We start from the raw sequence: 20,920 nt of genomic DNA, 5'->3' as shown, positions 1-20,920 counted from the left end.
CTAGCAGCCGATTGGCCACAAATCTGCAGGGAGTGGCATTGCACAAGCAGTTCTGGTGAACTGCTTGTGTATTGATAAATGCAGACAGCGTATGGTGTTGGCATTCAACGATGTCTATCAGACATGATACGCTACAGTGTATCATGTCGGACAGACATTGGTAAATCTACCCCTACAAGTAAACAGTGGATCAGATTCATTCTACCCTACTACACCAGCTTCATGTCAGCCATCTTCAATATGGCACAGAGCAAGTGAACTATCACTTCCTGGTTTCAATGGGAATGTAAACTCTGATGAGCAACACTGACCCCTGCTGGGTTGCAGAAGTAACTGAAGCCATTTTTATTCCTATTTAATAATTTGACCAACCACATTACCAATTTCTTTTGTCAATTTAAAAAATGGTCATTGAATGTTTCAAATGCATTTATAAAGGTTTTATTCTGCAAGAAAAACAAATAGATAGATTTTCATAATTCTTTCCTCATGTTAAACTTACATACCACAAATGTACATTCTTTGTAGAAATACTAAGGTAATCAGATTTCCCAGACCCCAATTGAAGACACCTCATAAATGTTGTGGAGGTGTTAAAAAAACTGTTGAAATGTTTAATGTATACATGCACGTGTATACAGTTTATGTACAATGAAAGCCAATAGTATAAACTACTGCTACGATAAAACTGTTGTTATTTCTTTAAAATAACAAAGAAAAAGAAGACATGCTGTATTTGCAGAGCTTTGAATATTCCTAAGGAAATCTTTCTTCATCAAAAGTATCTTAGAAAACTCAACACAAGTTTACCTTAGTTACTAACATTGCCTTCAGAGTGTCCATACTAAGCTAAGTTTTGTCACTGACCAATTGCTATTCATGAGGGAAAATACACTTTCAATGGCATCATTAGTTACAATTATCATTGGTTGTCATCTGCCTCTGTATGCCAGCCCATGCTGTAACTGCTAGTGCTCCAGGCCCAAACACCAGGCCCAAACACCTATCTCCTGCCTCTCTAAGCCAACCCATGCTTTAATTGTATGTGTGCCAGCCCCAAACACTTGTAACCTGACTCTGTATGCCAGCCCATGCTGTAACTGTAAGTGCTCTAGGCCCAAACACCTATCTCCTGCCTCTCTAAGCCAACCCATGCTTTAACTGTATTTGTGCCAGCCCCAAACACATGTAACCTGACTCTGTATGCCAGCCCATGCTGTCACTGCAAGTGTGTTAGTCCCAAACTCATATCACCTGCCTCTGTAAGCCAACCCATGCTGTAGTTGTAAGTGCTCCAGCCCAAAACACATGTAGCCTGACTCTGTATTTTAGACCAGGCTGTAAGTGTGCTAGTCTGAAACACATATTTCCTGCCTCTTTAAAGGGGCAGTTTACACCAATTTTTTCATTATTTTCATTTAACTGCATGTAAAATACACTATTATAAAGAATAATATGCACAGATATTGATCTAAAAATTCAGTATAAAACCATTTAAAAACTTACTTACAAGCCCCCAATTTAGCTCTGTTGAAAAGGTTAGCTGGAACACCCACTGAAATTGGTTCTACAGCAAAAAGAGCAGACACCTCCCCCTTCCTCTGCATATGAAAAGACTCTTTACACAAACAGGAGCAAGCTGGAGTAGGTATACATCAGTATTCTTCTAAAACTTTGGGGCTTGGTTAGGAGTCTGAAAATCAGCGCAATGTTATTTAAAAATAATTAACTATAAAAACAAAACTAAAAAAAAAACCTGTATAGGCTATAAAAATGGATCATCTATAAAACATTTATGCAAAGAAAATCTAGTGTATAATGTCCCTTTAAGTCAACCCGTGCAGTGACGCTAAATGCTCCAGCCCCAAACACATATGCGTGTGCTTCTGTATGCCAGAACATGCTGAAAAATGTACCTACATGTTGGATTGAACTTAAAGGATACAAAGATATTAACGCATACTTAGCTTAACCCTTTGACTCATGTTAATGGTTATTGGTTTTGCACACAGATTACTATACTTCCTGTTCTACATTACTTAAAAATCATATATGACATGTACGACGCAGTCAGAATATTTAGGAGCTACATACATACCTTTTTATGGGCCACATAACAAATTTGCCTGTACATAAATAATAAATTATAAATTTAGCACCCAGGAACTCAGTATTATGAACTGTGGCTATGAAATTTGTAAAACCCAGCTATAACATATAATTATTAAACTACCCCAGCTCTGCAATCACTGTAGCTGGCACAGATGGTCAATGTATAACAGCCAAGCATTGATCCCCACTATGAAGATTACCAAAGCTATGTTGCCTCACTCTGCAGCCACTAGGGATTGTCCAAGGTCTATCACCCTATTGGTCAGTAAAAGCAAGTAGAGGCTCCCAGTAAACAGTGGATCAGATTCATTCTACCCTACTCCACCAGCTTCATATCAGCCATCCTTAAAGGAACAGTAAATGTTACAAACTAATTTAAAAAAATAAATAAACTATTGTCTTTACACAATAAATCTATCTAACAATGCAGAGCAGATGCGCTGTGGAAGTGTTTTAAATGTCTATTAAAAATTTACCATTGCTTGGCTTCCTTGGCCGCCCACAAAGCCATTGATTTTTTTCTCTGAGTGCGGTCAATCAAAATCAAACACACCTCCCATATACACAGCAGGAGCACGCTTTCACTCTTCACCTGCGCAAAGTGAGCTGGCTAGGATTACCATGCATGTGTAGGACATGAGGGAACGCGTACTGTCAAGCTCTATAAAGACGGACGTTCCCTCTGCTGTTGGCTGCAGGGGCCATGATGGAATAAAAAAAAATGTTCCGGACACCTGGGCAGTCAGGGGATCCATAATTTGGCAAGTTAAAAATAAAAAATAGAAAAGCTTTCACAGCACATCTGCTCTGCATTGTTAGATAGATTTATTGTGTAAACGCAATAGTTGTTTTTTTTTTTTTTTTAAAGTAGTTTGGAACATTTACTGTCCCTAACTATCACTTCCTGTTTTAAATGAGAAAGTAAACTGTGGTGCGCAACATTGACCCCTGCAGGATTGCAGTCGTAACAGCACCTGATTTTGTGAAAATGGAAGTTGGTTCTAGTCATTTACATACTGGGACAAAGGAGAGGAAAACCATTTGGGCAAATTTGAGACAACCTAGGACAGCATAGCTTAATCCTTTAAATATTAGGAACAGACTGACCAAATTCAGGACTGTCCATAACACAAAACATTCACCTCAATACCAGCGCTGCTTACGTTAGAGGTGAGCTGGTAAAACGTGCTCGTGCACGATTTCCCCATAGGAATCAATGGGGGAGAGCCGGCTGAAAAAAAACCTAACACCTGCAAAAAAAGAAGCGTTTAGCTCCTAACGCAGCCCCATTGATTCCTATGGCGAAATAAAAGTTATGTCTACACCTAACACCCCAACATGAACCCCGAGTCTAAACACCCCTAATCTTACACTTATTAACCCCTAATCTGCCGCCCCTGACATCGCCGACACCTACATTATATTATTAACCCCTAACCTGCCGCTCTGGACACCGCCGCCACCTACATTATATGTATGAACCCCTAATCTGCTGCCCCCAACATCGCCGACACCTACCTTATATTTATTAATGTTTACTGTCCCTAACTATCACTTCCTGGTTTAAATGGGAAAGTAAACTGTGCTGCGCAACATTGACCCCTGCAAAGTAAACTGTGGTGCGCAACATTGACCCCTAATCTGCCGCCCCCAACATCGCCAACACCTACATTATATTTATTAACCCCTAATCTGCCACTCCCAATGTCGCCGCAACCTAACTACATTTATTAACCCCTAATCTGTCGCCCCCAACGTCGCCACCACTATAATAAAGTTATTAACCCCTAAACCTAAGTCTAACCCTAACCCTAACCCCCCCTAACTTAAATATAATTTAAATAAATCTAAATAAAATTACTACAATTAACTAAATAATTCCTATTTAAAACTAAATACATCCCTATAAAATAAACCCTAAACTAGCTACAGTATAACTAATAGACATAGTTACATTGTAGCTAGCTTAGGGTTTATTTTTATTTTACAGGCAAGTTTGTATTTATTTTAACTAGGTACAATAGTTATTAAATAGTAATTAACTATTTAAAAACTACCTAGTTAAAATAAAGACAAATTTACCTGTAAAATAAAACACCTAAAGTACAAAAAAAAGCAAACACTAAATTACAGAAAATAAAAAAAGAAATTACAAGATTTTTAAACTAATTACACCTAATCTAATCCCCCTAACAAAATAAAAAAGCCCCCCAAAATAAAAAAGCCCTACCCTACACTAAATTACAAATAGCCCTTAACAGGGCCTTTTGCGGGCATTGCCCCCAAAGTAATCAGCTCTTTTACCTGAAAAAAAAAAGAATTACAATTCCCCCACAACATTAAAACCCACCACCCACACAACCAAACCTACTCTAAAACCCACCCAATCCCCCCTTAAAAAAACCTAACACTAACCCCCTGATGATCACCTTACCTGGAGACGTCTTCACCCAACCGGGCCGAAGTCCTCAACGAAGTCGGGAGAAGTCTTCATCCAAGCCGGGCGAAGTGGTCCTCCAGACGGGCTTAAGTCTTCATCCAGACGGCATCTTCTATCTTCATCCATCTGGAGCGGAGCGGGTCCATCTTCAAGACATCCGACGCAGAGCATCCTCTTCTTCTGACAGCTAAACACAGAATGAAGGTTCCTTTAAATGACGTCATCCAAGATGGCGTCCCTTCAATTCCGATTGACTGATAGAATTCTATCAGCCAATCGGAATTAAGGTAGAAAAAATCCTATTGGCTGATGCAATCAGCCAATAGGATTGAACTGGCATTCTATTGGCTGATTGGAACAGCCAATAGAATGCCAGCTCAATCCTATTGGCTGATTGGATCAGCCAATAGGATTGAACTTCAATGTAGCTAGTTTAGGGTTTATTTTATAGGTAAGTATTTAGTTTTAAATAGGAATTATTTAGTTAATTGTAGTAATTTTATTTAGATTTATTTAAATTATATTTAAGTTAGGTGGGGTTAGGGTTAGGGTTAGACTTAGGTTTAGGGGTTAATAACTTTATTATAGTGGCGGCGACGTTGGGGGAGGCAGATTAGGGGTTAATAAATGTAGGTAGGTGGCGGCGATGTTAAGGCCGGCAGATTAGGGGTTAATAACATTATATTTATTATAGTGGTGGCGATGTCTGGATCAGCAGATTAGGGGTTAAAAAATTTATTTTAGTGTTTGCGATGTGGGAGGGCCTCGGTTTAGGGGTTAACAGGTAGTTTATGGGTGTTAGTGTACTTTTTAGCACTTTAGTTAAGAGTTTTATGCTACGGCGTTGTAGTGTAAAACTCTTAAATAGTGACTTTTAAATGTGGTACCAGGCTTGACAGGAGAGGGTGTATCGCTCACCTTTGGTCAGACTCGTAATACCGGTGCTATGCAAGTCCCATTGAAAATATAGGATACGCAATTGACGTAAGTGGATTTGCGGTATTTTCGAGTCTGGGCAAAAAAGTGAGCGGTACACCTGTACCTTCAAGACTCGTAAAACCAGTGGGCGTTAAAAAGCAGCATTGGGACCAGCCAACGCTGCTTTTTAAGCCTAACGCAAGACTCGTAATCTAGCCGATTAACAGTTTTGTGAGTTTTCCATTTTTGTGAAAATGGAAGTTGGTTCTAGTCATTTACATACTGGGACAAAGGACAGGAAAACCATTTGGGCAAATTTGAGACAACCTAGGACAGCATAGCTTAATCCTTTAAATATTAGGAACAGACTGACCAAATTCAGGACTGTCCATAACACAAAACATTAGGGATACAATACCCAAAAATGTAGGACTTTCCCTAAAAATAAGCGGCTAGATTACGAGTTTTGCGTTAGAGGCTATGCGGTGCTAACAAACAGTTTATGCTCACCGCTCACTTACAGACAGTGATGGTATTACGGGTTTTACAAACCTGGCGTTAACCGCAAAAAAGTGAGCGTAGAGCAAAATTTTGCTCCACATCTCACCTCAATACCAGCGCTGCTTACGTTAGCGGTGAGCTGGTAAAACATGCTCGTGCACGATTTCCCCATAGGAATCAATGGGGGAGAACCGGCTGAAAAAAAACCTAACACCTGCAAAAAAGCAGCGTTTAGCTCCTAACGCAGCCCCATTGATTCCTATGGGGAAATAAAAGTTATGTCTACACCTAACACCCTAACATGAACCCTGAGTCTAAACACCCCTAATCTTACACTTATTAACCCCTAATCTGCCGCCCCCGACATCGCCAACACCTACATTATATTATTCACCCCTAAGCTGCCGCTCCGGACACCGCCGCCACCTACATTATATGTATGAACCCCTAATCTGCTGACCCCAGCATCGCCGACACCTACATTATATTTATTAACCCCTAATCTGCCACCCCCAATGTCGCTGCAACCTAACTACATTTATTAACCCCTAATCTGCAACCCCCAACGTCGCCACCACTATAATAAAGTTATTAACCCCTAAACCTAAGTCTAACCCTAACCTCCCCTAACTTAAATATAATTTAAATAAATCTAAATAAAATTACTACAATTAACTAAATAATTCCTATTTAAAACTTAATACTTACCTATAAAATAAACCCTAAGATAACTACAATATAACTAATAGTTACATTGTAGCTAGCTTAGGGTTTATTTTTATTTTACAGGCAACTTTGTATTTATTTTAACTAGGTACAATAGTTATTAAATAGTTATTAACTATTTAATAACTACCTAGTTAAAATAAAGACAAAAACCTAACCTAAGTTACAATTACACCTAACACTACACTACAATTAAATTAATTACCTAAATTAAATACAATTAATTACAATTAAATAAAATTATCTAAAGTACAAAAAAAAACACTAAATTACAGAAAATAATAATGAAATTACAAGATTTTTAAACTAATTACACCTAATATAATCCCCCTAACAAAATAAAAAAAGCACCCCCAAAATAAAAAAAAGCCCTACCCTACACTAAATTACAAATAGCCCTTAAAAGGGCCTTTTGCGGGGCATTGCCCCAAAGTAATCAGCTCTTTTACCTGAAAACAAAATTACAATTCCCCCCCAACATTAAAACCCACCACCCACACAACCAACCCTACTCTAAAACCCACCCAATCCCCCCTTAAAAAAACCTAATACTAACCCCCTGAAGATCACCTTACCGGGAGACGTCTTCACCCAACCGGGCCGAAGTCCACAACGAAGCCGGGAGAAGTCTTCATCCAAGCCGGGTGAAGTGGTCCTCCAGACGGGCAGAAGTCTTCATCCAGACGGCATCTTCTATCTTCATTCATCCAGCGTGGAGCGGGTCCATCTTCAAGACATCCGACGCAGAGCATCCTCTTCTTCCGACGGCTAAACACAGAATGAAGGTTCCTTTAAATGACGTCATCCAAGATGGCGTCCCTTCAATTCCGATTGGCTGATAGAATTCTATCAGCCAATCGGAATTAAGGTAGAAAAAATCCTATTGGCTGTTCCAATCAGCCAATAGAATGCCAGTTCAATCCTATTGGCTGATTGCATCAGCCAATAGGATTTTTTCTACCTTAATTCCGATTGGCTGATAGTAGAATTCTATCAGCCAATCGGAATTGAAGGGACGCCATCTTGGATGACATCATTTAAAGGAACCTTCATTCTGTGTTTAGCCGTCGGAGGAAGAGGATGCTCCGCGTCGGATGTCTTGAAGAGTTTCACAAAACTCGTAATCTAGCCGATTATTTGTAATGTCATCTAGTTTAATCATTTTGTAGTTATCATGTAAGGTTTAAAATACTATCTACAAAAAAAAATAATTTATAAATATAACCTAAATTGAATTTATGAAAAAACTTACACACTAGTAATGTTATCATAAAGAATATGTATATTACTCTGATGTTTTCTCTTCATTAGGACCTGCGGGGCAGTGTGGTGAGAATCTGTAAGTTCTTGGGGAAAGAGTTAGATGATGCAGCTATTGACTCAGTGGTTGAACACTCTTCATTCAGAACTATGAAGGATAATAAAATGTGCAACTTCACACTTGTCCCACAAGATTTTTGTGACCAGACTAAAGGTTCATTTATGCGTAAAGGTAAACAGTGTATTTAATTGAAATACCATCATGTTACTTTGCACTTAGAAAATGTTTTAACATTAAGAATGTAGTTGAGCATAAAACTATTTAAAAATAAACTATACAGTATGACATTTACAAATACTAAAGATGTTTTTCTTTGCTAGAGGATATGTTGTTGGACCCTTTCTGCTAAAACTAACAGATGCTAGAGGGTCAGGATATAGGGAATAACATTGCAGGAATAGAAGAGGATGAGTGTGTGATACTTATATATATTAAATGGATAGAAGGGTTAAAATTGAAATGTACATGGGTGCATTTCTGTTTTGAATAGAAGCATTTTTGCAATATTCTTTCATTAGCAAAAATGCTTCTAGTAAATGTTATTACTGCTTTCAGCAGTATACAAACCTATACTGTAAGGGCCCATGCACCAGAATTCAATAAAATGGTTGCCAACAAGCCACTGCTAATTCTGGGCCTGATATTCAAAAGCTCGCCCCTCAGGTGAGACAATCTAAGTTGTCTCATTTGTACGAAAAGGTCCCTAAAAATGTTTGAAACACAAAATGTTGTTTGAAAGAAGTTTATCTCATTATGCAGGGTTCTTGATGTGAAGAAGCGACACCTACATTATAATATAAGGTCTTAAAAAATTAAATCCCAAATATTTTGCATGATTTCCCTCCATGCAAGCGAGATTTTGAATATCAGGCCCTCTCTGAGAAGTTGTGGGATTTAAATACTTGTGCATGGGCCCTCAGAGGATATGTGTGTATGCCACTGAAAAAAACAGTAATGACTTTTATAAAAAAAAATGTTTTGCTAATGGAAGTATATCGCAAAAACGATTCTATCCCTTTAAACAGTAGTAAAGGGATAAACCTTTCTACCCCTTGAAACAGTAGTAGACAGTAACAAATATCTAAAATCACATTAATTCATCGATTTCCAAAACTTACAAACAGACTGACATCTTGCAGCAGCAAAAGCAAACTAATTCTGCTATCTAACAGAGCATGGAGCTTTAAAGACTATGGCCCCCATTTATTGTACAGTGAACAATTTATTTATTTTGTATATTCTTATAGTTTTCTTATAGCCCATGATAATTTGTTCGCTTTGCATAACCATTTAAAGTAAACCTCTAAATTTTGATTTGTACTTTTCTTACAGGAATATCTGGGGACTGGAAAAATCATTTCACTGTGGCACAGAATGAGTATTTTGATAGAATTTTTCAGGAAAAAATGAAGGATCTTAACATTAATTTTTTCTGGAAAGAGAGTTGATATCCGTTCTACATTATCTGTCTATCGTTTTGATTAATAAATATGTTTATTCAATGTTATGTTTGAATTTTTTTTTTTGGAGGTATTTAAGTAGCATTATACTGATTGTTTCATTTTGAATTATTTTAAAACATTCTACAAATGCATACACACTAAGGGGCATATTTATCAAGCTCGGTATGGAGCTTGATGCCCCTTGTTTCCGGAGAGCCTGAAAGCTCGCCAGAAACAGAAGTTATGAAGCAGCAGTCTAAAGAACTCTGCTCCATAACTTGTCCGCCTGCTCTGAGGCGGCGGACAGAAATCAACCCAATCGAATATGATCGGGTTGATTGACACCCACTGCTAGCCGCCTATTGACCGTGAATCTGCAGGGGGCGACATTGCACCAGCAGTTCTCAAGAACTGCTGGTGCAATGATAAATGCAGACAGCATATGCTGTCTGCATTTATTGATGTGCGGCGGACATAATACGCTACTTTGTATCATGTCCGCTCGCACATTGTTAAATATGCCCCTAAATAACAGCTCTAGGTGAAGCAAATATCATTTCATGTCCAAGCATCAACCATAGGACCTTCCATGTAAAAATGCTTAAGAGCTGCATGGATAGGGATGAAGCAGTAGTGGCAGCATGTGTGCCTACCACTGATAAGGTAGATAGCCCCACTCTCTCGGATCTTTTGGAGTAGACAGGTAAAGCAGGGTCAGTGGAGGAAGTAAGGTAGGTGAGGGTCTAGGAGCTTGGAAATAGGAGCAGATCAACTCCCTGCTCGAGGACATGAGGGACATGTTTTCGGCCAGTCCAGGGTATACTACATTAACAGTAAACTATGTAGAAACACCAGGTCAGGCCCTCTTTTGGCAGCCTGCTTATCTGATCCCTGATGCCATAAGGGAAAATATTGGTAAGGAGATACAGGAAATGTTGGACTTTGGAGTCATTGAATATTCCACCAGTCCCTAGGCATTCCCTGTAGTATTTGTACCTAAACGGGATGACTCTACATGGTTTGTGTTGATTACTGATGCCTAAATGACAAGACCATGATTGATGTCTACCACATGGTAGATAGGGACATTTTCTGATCACCATTGATCTATTTAAAGGGTATTGGTAGATTCTCCTACACCCTGAGGCTGTCCCCAAAGCCACCTTTATAACCCCATTTGCCCTATATTAGTTTAAGTCATGCCCTTTAGAGTGAAAAAGGCTCTGGCCACATTCCAAGTAATAAAAATGGTTAGTAGTCAGCGCAAGATGAGCAAAGCACACAAACTCACTATAAAAAACGGCCACCTAACAGGGTCGTACAGAAGAATATATAAATAAATTGTGGGGACATAGGAGCGCCACCCGAAGGGGGATTAAGTGTGCTGGTGGAAAAGCTGGGCCCAAAGAGATTATCAATATGGGTGTACAATGGCCAAAAAACAACACATAGTACTGTATTACTAAAGAGATTATCAATATGGGTGTACAATGGCCAAAAAATAACACATAGTACTGTATTAATAATGCATAGTACTGTATTAATAACGAGCGTAGAAATAGGGTGAAAAATACAGACAATAAAGAAATTATAAAAACATATGTTGTATATAAAAACATATGTTGTATATAAAAACGGTTTTAATCTAAGTTATATTTGGAACAAGATTGCTAGAACTATGTGGCAATCTGGCAGAATTATTCACAAACTAGAGTAAAATTTTTAAAAAGCAACAGTGAAAAACATATGTGAAACATATAACAAAATAAGGGTATAACAAAAAAAAGAACAATAAAGAAAATAATGAATGATATTAATGAATCTGAGCTCAGATAAAGGGACGTCCCATATATAAAGCAACAATATACAGGTGGACCTCGGTTTACAACGGTTCAATTTACACCGTTTCAGAATAACAACCTTTTTTCCAGTCATGTGACTGCTATTGAGAAGCAGTGCATTGATTAAAATAGCCAGTAGGTGGAGCTGTCCACTTGTGTTGTAGCAAAGCCAAGCAAGCTGAAATTAATCAGTTTAACCAGACCTGAGCTATCGAGCAGATTTCAAAGGAACAAGATTTTCCTGTCTATAAATCAGTCCAGATTGGAATGTATAGAAAGAACTGTTTGCAGAAAAATGCAAGTGAAGTCTGTGTTGTGTGATTATTTTATTAGGTTTATAATGCTGTTTAGCAAATGTTTTTTGTTCATTTAACTTAGTTTAATTATATATTCTGTGTTGTGTGATTATTTTATTAGGTTTATAATGCTGTTTAGCATTTAAAGTCTTCAATTCAAAGCTTTAAAAATAATGTATTAGGTGTTACTTATGACAATTTAGAGAGGGGCCTGGAACCTAACTCCTTCACTTCCCATTGACTTACATTATAAACTGGGTTTCAATTTACAACAGTTTCGATTTACAACCATTCCTTCTGGAACCTAAACCAGGCGTAAACTGAGGGCTACCTGTAGTCCCAAAGTCTATACAGTCACAAAGAGTCAAAAAAAGTAAAAAATCCAGTGGAGGTTTAATGTGGAAGGATCCAGAGAAGAGAGAGAAAAATACTTTTATCCAGGGGAGGAAAATCTTTTATCCAAAACCTCTGGTTCAGAGTAAGAACATCTAAAGATACCAGTGGAAGAAAAAACAAACAGATGCACAAAAACAAAAAAAGCTAGCTAAGCTAAAAGGAAAAGTGCTCACCATATACAAATAGGAACTCGGGCTGGTATGTCATAGGAGGTCAACACGTTTCGGTCGACTGAGAGGCCTTTATCAAGACTATCTATATTTTTCTTCCACAGGTATCTTTAGATGTTCTTACTCTCAACCAGAAGTTTTGGATAAAGATTTTCCTCTCCTGGATAAAAGTATTTTCCTCTCTCTTCTCTGGATCCTTCCACATTGGACCTCCAGTGGATTTTTTTACTTTTTGTGACTCTTTGTGACTGTATAGACTTTTAGACAATATTGTTGCTTTATATATGGGAAGTCCCTTTATCTGAGCTCAGATTCATTAATATCATTCATTATTTTCTTTATTGTTCATTTTTTTTGTTATACCCTTATTTTGTTATATGTTTGACATATGTTTTTCACTCTTGCTTTTTAAACATTTTACTCTAGATTGGGATTAACTCTGCCAGATTGCCACATAGTTCTAGCAATCTTGTTCCATATATTCCTTGGAATAAAACCGTTTTTATATACAGCATATGTTTTTACATATTCTTTATTGTCTGTATTTTTCACCCAGCCACCCTATTTCTACGCTCCTTATTAATACAGTACTATGCATTATTTATACAGTACTATGCATTATTAATACAGTACTATGTGTTATTTCTACGCTCTTTAGTAATACAGTACTATATGTTGTTTTTTGGCCATTATACACCCATATTGATAATCTCTTTGGGCCCAGTTTTTCCACCAGCACACTTAAAGTGAATGTAAATTTTGATGCTAAAGTGCACGTTTTTTAAAAATTCGATTCAAAGGTAAGTATTTTTTCACAACACAAGTGAAATGTAAATTTTGATGAATTAAAGTGCACCTGTTTTTAATCAAATTTTTAAAAATCAGGCACTTTAGCATCAACATTGTGCTGGTGGAAAAGCTGGGCCCAAAGAGGTTATCAATATGGGTGTATAATGGCCAAAACTTGGTCACTTGTGTTGTGAAAAAATACTTACCTTTGAATCTTGACAGCCGCTCCAGCGTCCTCTGCCCACCGCAAGCCTCTTCTAAAATGATGAATCCGGCTTCCTCCAATCACGGAGTTGAATCAGACACTGATTCCCCCTGGGGGGAAGCCGTGATTGGAGGATGACCGATCCATCATTTCTGAGGTCAGAAATGGTTTGCGACGACCGGGGGAAGCTGGAGCAGCTGTCAAGTTTAAAAGGTAAGTTTTTTTCACAACAGAAGGGAAATGTAAATTTTGATGAATTAAAGTGCCCCTGTTTTTAATCAAATTTTAAAAAACCAGGCACTTTAGCATCAAAATTTACATTTACTTTAACGCCCCTTCGGGTGGGGTGTCCCCACAATTTATTTATTTATACTTTCCAAGGAATGGTAGATTGTCTTCTGGATGGCCTTCAAGATTTTGCCTGTGCCTACCTAGACAATATTGCCATATATAGTGCTACCTTGGAAGAACACTTAGGCCACATAGTGGAGGTGCTGGATAGGATCAGGGCTAGAGGCAAGGCATTGAAGCTGGACAAGTCTCATATAGACATTGCAGAGGTACAGTATGTCGGGCATCGGGTGGGCTGTGGAAGGCAAAAACTGGAGCCAGCGAAGATAGAGGCTGTCACCAACCGGCCAGTTTGCCAGACTCAGGCCCTAGCCTTTTTGGGTACAGTAGGTTATTACAGTAAGTTTATCCACAACTGCAGCACCCTAGCCCAACCACTGACAAACCTGACATAGAAAACCCTCCCCAGGCAGGTCCTGTAGTCCCCTGAGTGTGAGGCGGCTTTCCAGCAGTTAAAGACAGCTCTTACACACGCCCCATTCCTGGCTGCCTCTGATTTATCTGAACAAAGAAATCATTACCTGTCTGGAGGAAGGAGTGGGGCAGAGGGACTGATATGTGTCAGGGAGGTGATGCTACCCACTGAAATCAGCCCAGCTGGAGGAGATATGGCTTCATTCTTGACCCTGGTCTCAGCAATGATCTCTTTGATGACAGATGCTTTATGCTGGTGCTGTTCTGGGGTTGGGACAGAGAAAAGGAGACTCTGTAGTGGAGTTCCTGCAGGTTTCCCCCATTACTTGGGGAACTGAGTACCAGAGATCTGCTACAAAGCTGTGAATGCTCATGCAAGCCTGCAACTGCAAGTTAGAAATAGGGTTCGGAGGACTGCTGTTTCCTGATTCTCCACTTCCTCAGAGGTGGTGGAGTGAAATCACCCAGGACTGATCTGTCTGGTGTGACTAACAAACCATGTGTATGCAGGCTGACAGATACCCTGCCTGGGAACATTATCCACTGGCACTTTCATACGTGAGGCCTTATTCGGCAAAATATTATATTAAAAAAATTGAGTAAATGAAACACTGTTATTATCAAGATTCCATAAGATTCTGTAGCAAAGTTTTAGGATCCTCAGTTTCTGGATTTATTATGGTCATCTTAAAGGGACATGAAACGTAAACAACTTCCCGATTTATTTGTATTATTTAATTGCATCCTTCTCTTGTTATCCTTTGCTGAAAGGTGTATCTTGGCACACTCAGGATTGGCAAAGAACCTAGGTTCTAGCTGCTGATTAGTGGCTGCATATATATACCAATTGTAATTGGCTCACCTATGTGTTCTGTTAGAAACCAGCAGTGCATTGCTGCTCCTTCAAAAAATGATACCAAGAGAATGAAACAAATGAGATCATAGAAGTAAATTAGAAAGATGTTTAAAATTGTATTCTGTATCTGTATCTGAAAAAAATGGGTAATTTCCCTTTAAGTGAATATAACTACTATTTACTACTGCTTGATTCTAGGACCTGATTGGGGTGAGAAAGGGGTTACACAGTGCAATAATATTAAAGCTAAAATGACTGAAGCAGAATTCTCCAGCATATGGGTTAGGATTAGTTATGCTTAAAATATCTAGGAAGACTGGGACTCTCTAGCAGCACACTCTCTTGACTTTCCTCTGTACATAAAACTTAAATAAAAGGACGGCCATTCTAGTGCAAAACAAAAAAACCAATGACTTTTTTCTCAATTCTTGCTAAACATATGATCTGTGATTCTTCTTTCCTAAAGCAACAATCTAATGCAAAAATGAAATGCTCTATTTTGTTAAATTATGTAAATTACATTAATTTAACAATTTTTCACTTATACATCATCTTAATTCTGGACACATGTGCAACTAATATAATACTTTCATTGCAACTATCAATACACATTTATATAATAGTACAGTTGTAAATTCTGTACATATTTCATAATTAAAAAGTGTGATTTTAATTTTATTTTTTTATGAAACAAAAATCTTGTTCTTTAACATGTGCATTAAAGGGACACTGAACCCAAATGTTTTCTTTCGTGATTCAGATAGAGCATGCAATTTTAAGCAACTTTCTAATTTACTCCTATTATCAATTTTTCTTTGTTCTCTTGCAATATATATTTGAAAAAGAAGGCATCTAAGCTTTTTTTTTGGTTGAGTCTCTGGACAGCACTTTTTTATTAGTGGATGAATTTATCCACCAATCAGCAAGAACAACCCAGGTTGTTCACCAAAAATGGGCCGGCATCTAAACTTACATTCTTGCATTTCAAATTATGATACCAAGAGAATGAAGATAATTTGATAATAGGAGTGAATTAGAAAGTTGCTTAAAATGTCATGCTCTAAATGAATCGCAAAAGAAAAAAATTGGGTTCAGTGTCCCTTTAACATAAAAAAACAATATTTATTGTAGAAATTATGGTGCATTGTCCACATGAATGGTATAAGGGGTGTTTTTCTGGGTTTTCAAATGTATTGGAATAGGTTTGAATTTGGAAATCTCATAAAAAAACATGCAAAACACTTCAAAATAGAATTCATATTGATTGTTGTGAAGCCCATTGTTAGTAAGGGGCACTAATAAATAAGAGCATTTAATTTGTGCCTTACAATGTCACTGTAAAAAAAATATTCTAGTGTGAAAAATCCACTATTTTGTAGATGTTTTTTTATACAAATATATTTATTTTACTATGCGTTTAACCCCTGCAAAGTAGTTAAATATATAGAACAAATTGTGTATTTTTGTCATCTCAGATGAGTATATAACTAATGAGCTAATGTGAATCAGGCACTCACTGGTTGTATCCTTTCATGAAGCAGAATTGGAATGTTATCACATTACCAAGTGTTTTGAAGGAAAACTTTTTTAATGATGGTAGAAAAATGTTTAAAAATAAAAAGCTGCCACAAAGTATTTTATGTTGACAAACTCATTTTGTAACACTAAACTAAAACAGTAAGATCCCACCAGAAATAGAAGGTGTCTGTAAAGTAGATCAAGAAATAGCTATTATATCAATTTTAACAGGACATATAAGTCAAAGTGATTCACATAGAACATGTAAATGTATTAAACTTAAAAAGTTAGCTTCTTTTTAGTTAAAACTATTTAATATCAACTAATAAAGCTCAGAAGGATGTAGTCTGTGTGTATTGATATGAACATGACAGCTAAGAGTCATATATTAGTCTCCCTTACAACTAGAGCTTTGTCAGCTAGGGGTTGAATATAAAAAGGTGCTTAAAAACAACAAATACACATACACGAGCCCACACACACATACATATATATATATATATATATATATATATTTACAGTATATATATATATATATATATATATATATATATATATATATATATATATATTTACACACAGTATATACAGTATACAACAGAAGTGAGTACACCCCAGTGCAATATCATTTAAATGTCAAATGATTCAAAATTGTATAACAGTAACTGCATTATGTCTAAGTTTTACAGTAGGGTATTTGCTCTTATGTAAAATGAAAAACTAACAGTTTAGATTTACTATATATATATTTTATTTATTATTGTAGCTCTGTGATTGTTGACTGCTTTATATCCAACAGGAATTTGATTATACGTGTGCCACTTGATTGTCTCTGTAACAAATGTCCTTATGAATTATAGTTCATTTGAAGCCTTTTCCTTTCCTTTGTTGATAATGTATCCTGTATAGGCAGCCACGTTTCTGCTGTTTTATCTAAGTGATCCTCTATCAGTTCCTGTGCAAGCTGAAACCTCTGTTAGATGATGGTGAAACCTTTACCCGCTTGAAGGGACAGTCTAGTCCAAAATAAACTTTCTTGATTCAGATAGGGCGTGTCATTTTAAACAACTTTCCAATTTACTTTTATCACCAATTTTACTTTGTTCTCTTGGTATTCTTAGTTGAAAGCTAAACCTAGGAGGTTCATATGCTAATTTTTAAGACCTTGAAGGCCGCCTCTAAGCTGAATGCATTTTGACAGTTTTTCACCACTAGAGGGTGTTAGTTCATGTGAGCCATATAGATAACATTGAGCTCATGCACGTGGAGTTACCTAGGAGTAAACACTGATTGGCTAAAATGCAAATCCGTCAAAAGAACTGAAATTAGGGGGCAGTCTGCAGAGGCTTAGATACAAGGTAATCACAGAGGTAAAAAGTGTATTAATATAACTGTGTTGGTTATGCAAAACTAGGGAATAGGTAATAAAGGGATTATCTATCTTTTAAAACAATAACAATTCTGGTGTAGACTGTCCCTTTAACTAATGTTGCTGATTTCATCCATATGCTGACCATGCACAGAGTTACCAGGATTCCTACATCCTACTGATACAGCTATTCTTAATCAGTCCTAATCCAGATTATATGACCACTGGACACTAAAACAAATACAGAGATACCATTTGAGTACATAAGTGATATAATTATTTTTTATTACTGCAAATGATAGATTAAAGGGACATTGAACACTGTGATATAGTAATATAAAATGATAAATTGTATAAATAAAAAAACTTTTGCAATATACTTTCATTATTTATTTTGTAAATAATACTATTCTGAAATTGTGAGCTTTTCAGTTGCTGTTAGAAATGGAAGTGCAGAACACTGTTATATTCCACACAGCCATTGGCTACACCCTCTAACTATTTATAACTGTCCCTAAATAGCTGCGAATCTGCAGGGGGCAGAATTGCACAAGCAGTTCTGGTGAACTGCTGTCGGCATTCAGCGATGTCTGTTGGACATGATACGCTACAGCGTATCATGTCGGACAGATATTGATAAATTGGCCCCTTAAACTTTACACTTATTTTGTCAATATTTAAACAGATAATGAAACTTTAAAAAACACATCTACATGATATTCTCAGACTAATCTGTTCTTTGAATGCATCATTCTATCTAGCATCTGTTTAGTGTTTAATTTCCCTTTAACGCATAGAGCTTGGTAATAGAAATGTTATTTGTTTTTGCAAAGCTTTATTGGACACATATTATCACAAATATTTGCAAAAGAGTAAAACTGAGTAAAAATGTCAGATGTTTACAATATCTAGTAACGTATTCACATTCGGAAGATAAAACTTTTGCGTTTGCAAAAAAGATCAGCACTGTGTGTGTTGTAAATTGTAAGTGGTGTTATGATGGGAAATGGGAGATCAGATAAAACAATGTAAGGCCTTGGTAACTAATGTGTACACCTTAAATATTATTTTGGGCACTAATTATGCTCCTGGAAAATGTTAAATGGTGTTTCATCAGCTTTGAAAGGTTGGGTTGTTAACTTGAACAAGAACCTCATTGGTGCTCTTAGCCTTTTTGCATTCACTTTTAAGATACAGCAATTTGATTATGGTTGCTCAAGTCCATACTTGGAAGACCTTAAAAAGGCTGCGATTTAAAAATATCTGCATGCTGATTATTGATTTCAAATAGCATATATATATATATAAATGGTTTTAGATAGAAAAATTATAATGATATAGTCACTGAAATAAAATTATTGGAAACATGTTTTTTTTCTTATTAAACAGATTTTAAGCAATTGTGTATGACGAATTTTCTTCCCAGGGAAATTTGATATTCAGATCCTTCATCTTCTCTTGATAAACACTATCAAAATATTCACTCTGAGCAACAGTGAAATGGTTTTTCCAGTCTCCAGAGATTCCTGCAAGAAAATGCAAATGATAACTAGTTAAATGAAACAGTTTTAATCTGTAGTCTAGCTGCCCTATTTAAATAATGCTTGCATGCAATTATAAAATCTGGCAAAATAAAATTTCAAATCTGTAATGTCCCCCATCAATAAAGGCTTGGGTTTGTTGTTAGATATTAAAATAAGTTTAATTGTAGTAAGGGGACACCAAAACCCTGAGAGATAAACAGAGAGTGAAAGAGGGATTGCAGAAGAAGAGAAGAGCGAGATGATAAAACAGAACAAGGAGTGTCTGTAAAGTATTTAAAAGGACGTGATACTCAAATGATGAAGCACTTGAAAGTGATGCAGCATAGCTGTAAAAAGCTGACTAGAAAATATCACCTGAACATCTCTATGTAAAAAAGGAAGCTATTTTACCTCAAAATTAAAACAGACAATCAGGATTCTAGTCCCATTTCTTGAAAGGAAGTTTGCATCTGGCATGTGCAGACAGTCATGTTATAGTTTGTTGATAGTGATTAGCTATTGTTTTTATTTTTTATTTTAGTGGGGGTTAACCTATATTCCCTTTTTTTTACATAGAGATGTTCAGGTGATATTTTTATGTCCACTTATGAGTTTTGTGTCCCTTTAAGTGAGGAAGGCTACACAATTAGCTCCCTAAGTATTTGGACATTGATGAGGCTATAGTTATTTTAGCTGTTACCAAAAAGGATTGGAGTTCAAATTATAAAATGAATTTGGGCTTAGGGGTCTATTTATCAAGCTCTGAAAGGTGCATGATGACTTGTGTTTCTGGCGAGCCTTTAGGCTCGCCCGAAACACAAGTTATGAAGCAGCGGTCTAAAGACCGCTGCTCAATTACCTGTCCGCCTGCTATGAGGCGGCAGACAGAAATCAACCCTATCGAATACGATCGGGTTGATTGACACCCCCTGCTAGTGGTAGATTGGCCGCGAATCTGTTAGGGCGGTATTGTACCAGCACCTGGTGCATATGCTGTCGGCATTTATCGATGTGCGGTGGACATGGTTCGCTATAACGGACCCCTTAAAGAGCAGATGGTCAGCTTTAATTTCATAGTATTTACATCCAAATTGGGTGAGTGTTTTATGAATTTTTATAACACTTTCGATATTTAGTCCCCTCTTTGTCAAGAGACCAAAAGTACTTGAACAATTGGCTGAGAAGCTGTTTCACAGTCAGACGTAGCTCTTCCATCATTATTTGAAAAACAAGTAAGCATTTAATTGGTCTGGAGTTGATTCCAAATGTGGAATTTGCATTTGAAAGCTGTTGATGTGAATTCTCAATATAAGACCAAAGAGCTGTCAATGCAAGTAAAGCGGGTCATCATCCGGTGGAAAACAATAAAACAAAACCCTCAGAGAAATAGAATAAACATTAGAAGTAGTCAATTTGTTACTTTAATAATAAGAAGGAATATACGGGTGAGCTCAGGAACTCCAAAAGTTCTGGGGAACCACGGAAGTCAACTGTGGTTGATGACAGCAAATATTTTTCCTTATTAAAAAAAACAACAACACTTCACAACATCTAGCCAAGTCAAGAACATTCTCCAGGAGGTATGCATATCATTTTTAATGTCTGCAGTCAAGAAAGTAAATATAGAAGGTTTACTACAAGGTGCAAACCATTGATAAACCTCAAGAATAGGAAGGCCAAATTAGACTTTGCAAGAAAACCTAAAAAAAAGTGTGCCCAATTCTTGAACAAT

At 37.0% G+C, this 20,920-nt stretch overlaps 1 protein-coding gene and 1 pseudogene across 1 annotated transcript in view; one reads left to right on the top strand and one right to left on the bottom strand.

Annotated features, from left to right (window-relative positions):
* LOC128638601 (sulfotransferase 2B1) overlaps positions 1–9,525 on the top strand; it is a 37,676-nt gene extending 28,151 nt beyond the window's left edge. Inside the window, exons 6-7 of the mRNA XM_053690657.1 lie at positions 8,009–8,189; positions 9,351–9,525. Of these exons, the coding sequence (XP_053546632.1) occupies positions 8,009–8,189; positions 9,351–9,466 (297 nt within the window). The 3' untranslated portion in view covers positions 9,467–9,525. The remainder of the gene's footprint in view (positions 1–8,008; positions 8,190–9,350) is intronic.
* A 9,532-nt stretch (positions 9,526–19,057) lies between these two features.
* The window catches only part of LOC128638901 (sulfotransferase 2B1-like), a 114,603-nt pseudogene continuing 112,740 nt past the window's right edge, over positions 19,058–20,920 (bottom strand).

The sequence above is a fragment of the Bombina bombina genome, chromosome 8, assembly GCF_027579735.1.
Source record: "Bombina bombina isolate aBomBom1 chromosome 8, aBomBom1.pri, whole genome shotgun sequence".
Taxonomy (NCBI): Eukaryota; Metazoa; Chordata; class Amphibia; order Anura; family Bombinatoridae; genus Bombina; species Bombina bombina.
This window is presented reverse-complemented; position numbering and strand designations above follow the sequence as displayed.